Source organism: Dromaius novaehollandiae, chromosome 7, assembly GCF_036370855.1.
Source record: "Dromaius novaehollandiae isolate bDroNov1 chromosome 7, bDroNov1.hap1, whole genome shotgun sequence".
Classification (NCBI taxonomy): Eukaryota; Metazoa; Chordata; class Aves; order Casuariiformes; family Dromaiidae; genus Dromaius; species Dromaius novaehollandiae.
This window is the reverse complement of record NC_088104.1, coordinates 38,818,207-38,829,801: the sequence shown is the minus strand read 5'-3', so window position 1 is coordinate 38,829,801 and position 11,595 is coordinate 38,818,207. Positions and strand designations below refer to the sequence as shown.

The window sequence follows — 11,595 nt, the reverse complement described above, 5'->3', positions numbered from 1 at the left end:
GGCGAGGAGGGACCCAGGACATGCGCCAGCGCACGTCGCGCGGGCCCCGCAGTAAGTTGCCCAGGGCGGTCGCTTGGGCACAGGCGACCTTTTTCTGTGTTAGTTTTCTCTTTTTCCGGTGTTAGTTTTCTATCAGCCTGACGCGCTGAAACGGCTCACGGAGGCACCCGAGAAGCAACAGGTGGGAAAGGGCGAAGAGAAGGAGGAAGACAACGGTGGAGCCTTCCCCAGCAGTGAGCTGCTAAATCTGCTCACTGCCTCTCGGGAAACTGATACATGAACATTATGAATATACATCATGGCTATGTATATGTATTTATGTAGGAAACTGTTGTAGCTGGGCTGCCTGCCAAGCCCTGTAAGCCGGTATAAAAACCAAAAGAAACAGTCTGCCATCTTGCTGTGCCATGCCCTCCCTTGGGCCAGCCCAGGCATCAAACCAGATTACAGAACTCATTCCTGGTTTCTACGGATTTTCTGGTTTCTGCAGAACTGATTTGGCTGAAAGCTACTCTGGCCAAAAAAAAAAAAAACAAAAAAACCAAAAAACCCCCACCCATTTCACAGGCATCAGTTTTCCACGGCGCCGTGCTGCGCAGACGTGCAGCCGCGTGCGCTGGCGCAGGAAGGGGCATGGAGGGGAGCAGGCAGCTGGGGCCACCAGGGAGCCCAAGCCCCGTCTGGGTTTGGAAGCCGACAGCGATGCAGAGTTCTTGGGTTATTTTTTTTCTGGGAAATTATTTTTGTTCACAGTTCCTGATGGCCCCACGCAGCTGCAAGTGACCTAGAGAAGTGGTGAGGCTGGTGAAGGTCTGCTCGGCTCTCTTAGCCCTCTCAGAGCTCAGGCTCCAGTTTCTTAAGACACAGAGTTTGGTGGGAATCCCAGTCTCGGTCCCCTCGCCCAGGCTGCCCCTCAGCTGTGCCAGCGCCACGGGTTTTGTTGTTAACTGGACTGGGCCAACTTCTTCGGCTTTAGGACAAAAGTGCTGCTGCCTCCTCGCCCGCCTCCCCCCGCTCAAAAGAAGAGAGAAACCGGGGCCAGCTCGCTGATACACCAAAGCTTTTCTCCTCAGAAAGCAGTGCAGCCCGCACTCGCAGGGACAGTTGCAGGTAAAACCTTGATAGGTAGGTGTTAATTGTCACCAGCTGGCTTCAAAGCCTCCCATACTGTTTCAAAGTAAACAAACACAGGCTGCACCCACAACACAGCAGTGCCTTATTTGCACTACCAAGCCTAACTTTCAAACAAACACTATCAGACAGTAAATACCCCGGTGATTCCTCTGCAGCCTTTCCTCCTCCCCCTTGTAGATGTGTGATAATTAAATATGATCTCGGTTTCAGTAAGACGCTTAGCACGTGCATTTAAAGAAAATCCTTTCTCTTCTGCTCATCTTTTCTGAAATAACTTATCAGTCCTTTTCGTGTAACCATGGACACTATGCAACCTGCTGCTTACGCTTCAGATATGGAGCTGGGCCCAAAATTGTTTTAATTTTCTCCAGCTGTACCAGCTGGTCCAACAGCAGACATCATCGCTGTCAGCAAACCCTATCCAGCTCCATGTTTGTCACCTACACTCTTCAGGACTTGAGGGAACAGACCGTACCATCGTTTTTTTCCTGAGTGTGTCAGACTTTGCTCACTAACCGGAAGAGAAGAAGAGCGAGAAACGTCCCAGCCCGTGGTTTCACAGTGAATTATTAACCTGAAGGGCTGCACTCTGTAGCCAGAGCTGTACAGGCACCGGCGGCAGCCGAGGCAGCAGGAGGGCCTTGGCCTGCCTTCGCCTCCCGCTCAGCAAGGCCGCCTGCACGGCTGCTCCCCTTCGCGAGGGCCGTGTAAGGAGTCATCGCCTCTCTGCCCCCCGGCTGCCCCCTCATTACAAGCCCGATTTATGGCGTCGCCCTGCCTGATGGAGTCTTCCCTCCTTGGTTTTTTTTTTTTTCCCCTTGCGTTATTGACGTGAATCATCCCCCTGGCCTAGGCGACCTGCCGGTCCCCGCAGCAGCAGCGAGGGGTTTGATCGATGAACGCTTTGCGGTGGTGCTGACCCAGAGGAGACCGTGCAGCCACCCTGGGCCGTGGTGGTGGGTGCCTGCTCCCTGGGCGGCTCCAGCTGTGCTCGCTGGGTACCTCAGCTATCTTGTACCTGCCACAGGGACTGGCTCCAGGGAAGCCTTTCCACTGCCCTGGCTTGCCCAGCGCAGCCTCTTTCCTGAGGAGAGGGAATACTGCTGCTCCTCTGCGTTGCTCTCGTACTCGGGAGGACAAAGCGGAGGTAGGGGCTGTGGCCCGAAAGCACACAGCACGCACATTTGTGTGCTTGCACGTGCACGCACACAGGCAGGTGCCCGGGAAAGCAGCCCTGCAGACGGCTCCCTGGGTTGTTTCCCCGGGGTTTGCTCTACAAGGCTGCGGGCGGGTGGCAAGTGCCCCGGGTGCGCCAGGGACAGGAGGGGCCGGTGAGCGCTGCGGCAGCCCAGGCGTCACCCGCGTCTGCTCCCGGGGGCCGCACAAACCTCCCGCTGGCCGGCGCTCACGCCTCCAGCCCCTGCTCGGCCCCAGCCTCCACGCCTCGCTCCAGCTCCAGGGCAGGCTGCGGCGTGCCCCGGGCATGTCACCCGGCGCGGCGCCGACCCGAGCCCTCTCAGCCTCGGCGGCCGCGCGCGGCCCCTTTAAGAGCGGCGCGGCCTGCGCGGCGCGGCCCGTCCCGGTGCCGCGGCCGGGCCCGGGCCGTCCCGCGCCTCCCCGGAGCGCCGGGCGGGGCGAGCCGGGGCGGGCGCAGCGGTGCAGCGCGGCCCGGCGCGGCGGAAGGAGGCCGCCGGCGGCCGCGGCCTCGCTCCCGGCGCTGCCCGCGCGCGCGGCCAGCCGCAGCCGCAGCCGCGGGGCTCGGCGCGCACCTGCCGGGCCGGGGCCGCCCGCCCGCCGCACCGCACCGCACCGCACCGCACCGCGGGGCCGCCGCAGCCACCTGCCGGCACCCCCGCACCTGCGCTGCCGCCGGCCGCGCCGCGCCGCCTTTCTCTGCGGGGCCGGGCCGGGCCGGGCCGGGCATGGCGGTGCGCTGAGATGAAAGTGACCGTGTGCTTCGGGCGGACGGGGATCGTGGTGCCCTGCAAGGACGGGCGGCTCCGCGTGCGGGACCTCACGCAGCAGGCCCTGCAGCGCTACCGCCGCGCCCAGGAGAAGGTGAGGGCGGCGGGGGGGGGGGGGCGCCCAACGGCCGCCGCGAGGGGGGTCTGCGGCGGCAACGGCCGGCGGGGGAGGGGGCGGGCAACGGCCGGCGCGAGGGGCACCAACGGCCGGCGGGGGAGGGGCGGGTAACGGCCGGCGGGGGAGGGGGAGGGGGCGGCCCGGGCGGGGGGAGCCGCGTGCTGGCGAGAGCCGCGGGCGCGGGAGGGGCTGGTCGCTGGTGCCGGGCCGCGGGCGCGTTGCCCCCGGGTCACGGTGTGGCGGAGCCGCTGTCGGGCTCCGCGTGTCGCCGCCGTGCGTGTCCGCTGACAGACTCGGTAGGGGCACACACGCGTCGTCCCTCCCCGAAGCCCGCGGCTGCTGGCGCTGCCTGCGGTGCTGGCCGCACGGGCAGTGCCCTGCTTGCGCGGAGGGTAGCTGGGGCTTCTGTCAGGGCGTACCTCACCGAGGGTAGAAATACCCCCCTCCCCAAGAGGCAGGTGCTGCGGGCCGGCGGGACGCTCATCAGCGTCCATGAAAGGCCTGGTTCTGCAAATACTCCTTTACGAGAGCAGGTCTCATCCCAAGGCCTGCATGAGGCCTTGCGAGGTTATCCGCCCTTCTCCTGACACATCTGCGTGGGAAAAGTACAGTCAGGAGTTCACAGGCTCTGGTTTGTGCGCTGTGCTAGCTTCTCCTGGGGCTGATAATACCGTGTGATAGCCCTGCCTCGCTTTGTATTCTGTGTAAAATTGGAGCTAAAATTCTCCTGCCTTGCAGGTTTATTTTGGGGAAAACTTACTACTGATCAGTTAAGTTCATCATGAACAGCCAAGGCTTCTCTGGGGCAGAGATAATAGTGGTTTCCATGTTAGTCTATGTAAACACCTGTAAGTGCTTTAACCTGCTTAAGATACATGCAGTTTGACAGATATTTTGGATAAAAGATGCTTTTCCTTATGAATGTTGCACTTGTGTGATAAAAGCAAAATATGTGTAGAATCCTTGGTGGTGGTGTGGTCAGCAGCCAGCGAGCTCTTTCACATCGAAATATGGTTCGGAGTATTAAAATAAGCGCGTAGGGCCTGTTCAAGAGTGGGGTTTGTCAGAAACAAAATGTCTCTTGGCTGGGGTGAATTTGAAAACTTTAAAATTTGACTTCAGCCTGTACTTGTGATGAAGTTGGGCTTAATCTCATGATGATGGCTGACAAAGTTCTTGTATGGCTATTTCAAATATGCTTCTCCTCTTTTTATTATTCGTTTTTAATTATCACAAAGGAATGGAAGGATCTCTGCGTTTCTAGGTAAGGCTCCATTTGTTCTACAAGGCACAATAAACAATTTGTGGGGTGGGGGTTGCCTGAGAACTTGCAAGGGGCTCAGATAAATGCTGAATGTGTGAGAAAACAATCAGACTGTAACACTTTTTGAAGTTTTGTACCCATTTTGCTATGCAAGGTAGGTAATATTTTAAGGAAATGATTTTTATGCTAAGTGGCCATCTTCTATGCCACCTTCAGATACTGTGATGTCAAAAACATCCAGCCCTCTCCGCAGAGAGGCTGGAGTTCAAATTTCTAATATTGCATTTCTTACCTTTTCATGTGAGACTTCTTTCTTTTTTTCTTTTCTTCCCTTGTAGAAGTCCCTATTTTGTGTCATATGGACAAAGTGAGCACAGCCCAGTTCAAAAATCTTGGGAAAAAAAAGTTTGTTCAAAAGTCTTAACAGTGTGAATCAGAGGTTGCACAAAGAAACTTAAAGAGTGGAAAGGAACCGAAGGACCTGAAAAATACAAGTTTTAATTCATGTCGCTAAATGAAGTTTTGGTGACTTCTCACCCCTGTCTCCCCACTGTTCTTTGGAAACTTACACAGTTTTCCTGCAGTGCTTTCAGTAATTATTTTTTGATCTACATGATTTGCAGTAGAACTAGCAAAGAGGATAAGTAGATAAATGTCTTTTTATCTTGCCAAGCATCATTGGGAGTTTGTGCTCTTTTCAGAGGAAGAATTTGGGGTTGGTTAAATAGGTCTCACAGAAATTACAAACAATTTTATTACCCCGTGGTGTGGTTTTGTCCCATCTAAAGTAGATTGATTGGGTCTCTTGCCATTTCCATTCTGCCACCTCTTCCTAAAATTAAGTTTCTGTTTCAAAATCTAAAATCCTGTAGAGAATGGTATCATCTGAAGATAGTCTTTAGCTAGAGTCTGCTGTGAAGTGTGGGCACGCAGTAGAGGGGAACTTCTGAATAGGCTTATGTTAAAGATAACTGAAGGTCTGGTTTTCTTTTCAAAATATTTAGAATGCTTGGAATACTTCCTATGACAGAATACTGCTGTTTTTATTGGCACCTTAAATGTGCTTTATGCAATTTTTTTGAAGTGTTAAGATCATTTAAAAAACAAAGTGGAAAATAGTGTTATTAAAGTGCCTAAAGTATTTGGAGAAGGGAGGGAAGTTGATACAAGGAATATTTTTCATAGTTGCAGAACGGAAAAATGAAAAAGGTAGATTAATGAAAACTTCCCAAGTTTGTATCGTGTTATGGTACTCTCAAGACCTCCAAAATGTACATGAGATGAATGTATTTCAGGGGTACTTTTGGAAGCAAAACAGTTGATTTTTGTTATTGCACTGCAGTCATTTGATGGAATTCCACTGCCTGGTAAAGGGAAAGATGTGAGAATAAACCACTTCCTAATGTATATTGTAAAAAAGTTTGTATTTCTGTTGTTTATAAAACTAGTAAGATGTCTAATTGGCTCAGCTCCTCTTTTAAACTAATTTTATAATATATTTTTAACAAGGGAGAAATTTGTGCACTAAATAGCTAAGTATTCTGTTTCAGTGAGACTTCTGGTAAATAGCTGAGCACTCTGCAGGCAGTTGCTTATTGTAGCCTGCTGCATTTTATTAGCAAATTTGGTTTGGTTTCTTGGCTGGGTTGCATTGGCAAGGTTTGATCATGAAGACTCGATTGCTGTCATTAAATAAAACAAGATACTGGGCCATTGCTTTTGCTGAAAAATCAGTCAGTGATTGTTTTTTCGATCTTGTTATTGAGTTTAGCAGTCAGTTGTGGAGAATAGTGTTGCACTTCTGAATGGGCAGATCTTGCTTAATTCACTGGAGCGTACAGGTAACTGTCTGGACTCCTGAACTAGTATCAGTATTATAGAATCAAGATTTTTGTGCTTTGGATTTTCATGATATAAATAGTATTAGATGTTTAGGAAAATGTTTTGTTAATCAACTGCTTTATGAGAATTGCCGGTAAATTTTCAGATAAGTTACTGTCTCATCTCAGAGTAACTTGTGTTTCAGTGAAATATAATTGACAGGACTTGTGAGTCAGTATCCACTTTTGTTGCTGTTTAATAATGCATGTTTTAAGGTTTCCTACTGACAGGTAGATACAGTAGGATTAATGATTTCTCATTGTCAACTCAGTCCCTTACTATTTCTTGTAACTTGGTATTTTTGGTGCTTTGGGGAGCAGCTGCATGTTATCACTACTTAAGATTCTTTGCTTGAGTGAGGGCAGCTGTACTGCAAAATACTCAAGTTGCTGTGCCTGTCGGTACTGTGTTTGCCTCTTTGTGGCTATGAGGCATAGCACTTGGATACTTAGTTCAACAGCAAGACAAGGTACCTCCTTGGTTTGGCCACTTGTGAGAGAGAATGGGAGGCTGTGGGACAGCGCTGAGGGATTGCCGGCAGGGTTGTCTGGGCCCGCGTGCTCTGGGGCTCCCTTAGAGCAGCTCCTAGGTGTGGGCAGTTCAGGTGTTGGGCATCATTGTGCTCGTTTCCCCCAGGTGAGGGGCAAGACTTGAACTGCTAGCTTTCTAGTGAAGGCCTTTGCTTACAGCTGGAGATGCTAGCTCCAGCTGTGTGTGATCTTGCTAACTTCAAGGCCTTTAATGTTCTCAGTGTATAAAGTGATTTACGCTTAGTGAAAAGAATGGCTATGAGACTAGAAAGTGAAATCCACAGTGACTTTTTCTTAAAGCTGCAGTGAAACTTCGTATCTTGCGGGAAAGGTGTAGGAAACCTGTGTCTCCAGCTTTTTGTTTGCTTGTGCGTTGCCGTCTCTCTACAGGAGCTGGAGATGGGAAAGTGTTATCTCTGTATCAGGTTGCGCACGTTTGCACGCGTGCTGCATACCTTCGCGCTTTGCTTGAAGTGACTACTTTGATTCTGTCTAAAGCCTTGTTCATAGGAAGCCACCTGAATGAGTGGGGCATGAAAGTCAGGTAACAGAATTAATAAGCACTGCAATTTGTCATTTAAACATCAGTTTAAATTTTTTCATTTTAACCACAGGTGAAAAGCTCTCGAGTGGGTCACGTTCATAGCCTTTGTGGGCCTCCCTGTGGGAATGCTGACCCACAGACAATCAAATAGTAGTCAAACTGTCTCGCTCAGACTTGATCTCCGGTTGTAGTGGGCATTTAGAGTGCTTGTTTCCGCTGATGAGCGCGTGCAGAAACCAACAGTTGATTCTACAGAGGTAATGGTAATTCTAGTTGGTAGTCAGATTGAGTCGGAAGCATCATATAGTGGTTAAGTTCATACAAGAACAGTGCATTTTGATTGGCGAGAAGATAGTGGGTTGCTGAGGTTGTACCAGTGATCTCCTCAACACTGGATGCATGTAAAGAGCTAATGCTGCAGGTCGACTGTCAGTACCAGCTTCTAATTCCTACTAATAAAATATTTTTCCTTTTCTTTCTGCCCCACAACATGACAATTACTGTTTTTTGGAGCAGTGTATTGCTGTTGTAAAGCAGCCAGCAAGCAGAAGGAGTACTAAATGTTCTTCTTGCAGTTTCTTTAAAAACAGAAGGGGGGGAGGGGAGATGACAATTTATTTTGAATCAGAACTCTGTGCTTGCAAAAAAACTTGTAAAAACACAACAGATTTCTTCTGAAGATATATATGGAAGGTCTTGAAAGAAATTTTCTTATTATTTGCCCAAAACAGAAAAATATTCATAGGTATTAGCTTTACATAAAGAGAGAGTAATATGACTGTATGGCACTTTCTTGTTGGATCTGGACTTCAGTTTTTGACACCCCCCCCCCCCCCCCCGCCCCATCCCGCTTTGGCATAGGAAGGTTTTTTATTTTGTGCTCTAATAGGAATGGGATTAGTCGATAATCTGTGTTTTACCCAAGCAATTCTAAGCTCTGTTTTAAGTACTTTTGCTAGGTAAAGTTCTTAACTATTCATTTCCGTATTTGTCTTAGAATTGCTCTATAAGCTACAGTATGTTAGCAGGCTTTTAAATTGTCTTGCAAGCTGATATGTTTCAGTGAACAGCTTAATTGTCCCTTTTGCATTCAGCCTTCAGATGTGCCCACTGTGATACCATGCTAAAAAGGCATGACTTGATATATTGCATTTCCATTATTATTATGAGTTTGTGGGTAACTGGCCCTTGTACAGGAAGAGAGGCCATATAAGTAGGGGGAGAGAAGAAAAGGGAAGGAAATACAATTATTTCAGGAACTTCTATATAAAACAATTTCTGTCACTGACTTAACACTGGTGGCATTGTTACTAGAAGTAGCTTTCAAGTGGCATAGTTTGAGTCTCTTAAAGAATTGTTATATGAATTATATTGTTAATATATAACTGCCTTTAATCACAGAGAAAATAATCTTTTGGCAACTTTTTCTTAGTTTTTCCTGTCTCGGTTGACTTCGTTGTGACCTATGCTATAGCAATTAGTGTTTGCATGTGCTCCAAAGCAGGCAGAGTTGTTACAGTTTGGTGGTACTGGTTGGAATCAAGTGTATCAGTTTCTTGAAATCATTGTGTTTTTATTCATTGGCTGTGCTTCAGAATGATGGGTATACAAAGCATTCCAGTTAAGGCAGGCAGGAAGGATTTGCCAGTTTTTTTTTTTTTTTTTAATTAAAAAAAAAAAAGCTACCCCCCCCTTCAGTAATTTACGTAAATTTCATAGTAGATATTTGTACATGCGTGTCTTAGATGATGGCTTCACAGAAACAAAGATGCTCTTGATCTAGAACTTCCAGTAATTTGAAAACAGATTGTTTTCATAGACTGCTAAATTCATTTCAACACCCTGATTTGTAAGTTGAGAAATAAGAGTTTAGTAATCAATTCTTGAAGCGCATGGTTCTGATCAGTAGTCAAATAAAGATTTAGAAGCTCTGGTATTAAACATTTGTCCAAATACTTAATGCGGTGAGAGGCATGTTGCAGGTTTATTGTTAAGTATTGCCACGTATTGATCACCTATTTTAATGTATAATTACTACTTTGGATGTGCCTGTATTGGGAAGGGGGACTGATATGCGAGCCACTGACAGTGGCCTTCTGTTTATCTGTAGTTAGATAATCTGACAAAGTAATCCTGAAAAAGTACAGTTAAAAAGTGCCCACCTTTCTTTCACTTGTGAATAAAATGTTGTAAAATCTGCTTCTGTCCTGCATCGTAGTCACTGGTATAGATGTAATGAGTTTTTTGGTAGATGTCCATCCAGTCTCCTTTGCTCCTTCTAACAGGTGTTATAATCCAAACAGAAAAGCTTCCTTTGGACTAAAAGTCAAACTTGTCATACAAAATGTCTATGGGACTTTATATGCTTAACCTGAAAAATAACTTATTGGGTCTCCTAGTGTTTTTAAGAAGTAGACCAGTGCCAGTAACTTGTGCTTCTGGCTTAGCATTAAGTAACCTGATGCTAATCTTTTTCTAGAGAGAAGCACAGTTGAAGGATAGAGCTTGGTGAACCTGATGAAAGTAGGTGAAATTAGAATAACTCATCCTGGAAATAATGCCCATCAGGCTTCAATGTATACGATAATATAGGGGTTTGTTTGTGTTTCCCAGATCATCTTTATCAAGTTCTGATTATTACTGAGTTGATATAATTTGAGAGACAGCAAAGCTTTTGGAACACCGTTTAATGGCCAATACTGGCCATTAAAGCAGTCATAGAAGGAAGCCTCTGAACAAAGCACTACAGAAGTCTCTGCAGAGACTGCTTTGCACAAATGAAGAAGAAATCTAAATCATCTTGTATGAATCTGTGGAGAAGTAGTTTAAACCCCAAACTATAATTTTCATTTATTAATTTCCAGCTAAGGAAGCACCATGCAGTATGACAATCTTAATGCTCCAAAAAAAAAAAAAAAAAATCCCTTCCAGCGTAGGATGGAGCTGAGAGATGCTTTTGCTTGTTACATAAAATGCCATTTTAATACTTTTTCTAAGTAGTTGAGAATGGAGGGTTGTGTTCTACTGGTGTTTTTTTAAATCTTAATGCTTTTGTTTTTAACAGATAAAATTATTTGGGAATAGCGTCTTTCAGTTTGTGTTACATGACTGTGCTTTCCTCCTCATTTGTTCAGTATGATAGGTCAGTTGAATTATACCATACTGTGCAGACTTGCATCCTGCCACCCAACCAGCACATTTCCTCCCCCATGGAGCACAACATTCTTTAGGCTTTCCTAATGATGCTAATGTCATAAGAACTGCAGCTTTCCTAGGCGTAAAGACCTGTTGCTGTCATTATTGAAAACGCCCTCTAGCCCTATATTAAGATGCCTGTGTTCCCTCCTCAACATAATGATGCTGGAGGGCTTTAGCAATTAGTGTTGTTGAAAAACAACAGATTTTGCTTTGTATTTTTATACTTTGTTCTTGAGTCTTGCTTATTTGTATAGATGTACCCTTTTTATGTCAGAGAATCGACTTTAAATGAAAATGGCAGGCTCATGTAAGTTGTTGGTAGAAGTGGGCTTCTAAATTCCACTGGCTAGATAAGGCCATAAATATATTGGTTAAGCAAGGAAGCTGCTTCGTGTGAAAAATCCTAGAAAATCAGCATGTTGCAAGCGCTTCTGGAAAATAAGTCTATGCAGTACTGATGTAGTATCTTCTTTAATAAAAGCATCGTTTGTTCCCCTCAGGTTATGTGCTGCTGTGGTTGTTTTGTAAGTCTTATCACCAGTAACTTATTTTTTGTATAGGATTACTTTGATAATTTATATGCAAAGAAAAAGATCAAGAAATTGCATGGGACAGGACTTTTTTTTGGATTGTTATCCTTACTTTAAACAGGAAACACGTATGACTTATTTCTATAATTTTTTCATCTGTCTAGTGATTGTGCTGTAGATATCTCCATTAAGTGACCTGTAGTAATGTTTTAATTTGTCATCAAATTCTGCCTGACTATCCAATATAAGCCTATAATTTTTGTGCCACCAGTATATCCATTCAGAACTGATGGCCGTGCTTTGTTACGGCAGGCACCATAGCACAACTGCAGTGCTTACGTTTGCGGCTGAGGGTGCTCCTGAACTGGGAGGTTCAAAGAAGTTGTTCTTTGGTTTCACAAGGACACATTGGCAGCAGTTATTGCCCCAATG

The 11,595-nt window shown here is 46.7% G+C and overlaps 1 protein-coding gene across 6 annotated transcripts in view; it reads left to right on the top strand.

Annotated features, from left to right (window-relative positions):
- The first annotated feature begins 2,712 nt into the window (after positions 1-2,712).
- Positions 2,713-11,595, top strand: part of PARD3B (par-3 family cell polarity regulator beta) — a 432,959-nt gene continuing 424,076 nt past the window's right edge. For 2 of the 6 annotated variants that reach the window (XM_064515264.1, XM_064515263.1), the window contains exon 1: positions 2,713-3,192. In XM_064515264.1, coding sequence (XP_064371334.1) covers positions 3,073-3,192 — 120 coding nt within the window. In that variant the 5' untranslated portion in view covers positions 2,713-3,072. The remainder of the gene's footprint in view (positions 3,193-11,595) is intronic. The other 4 variants (XM_064515262.1, XM_064515259.1, XM_064515260.1 and 1 more) reach the window with 4 other exon arrangements.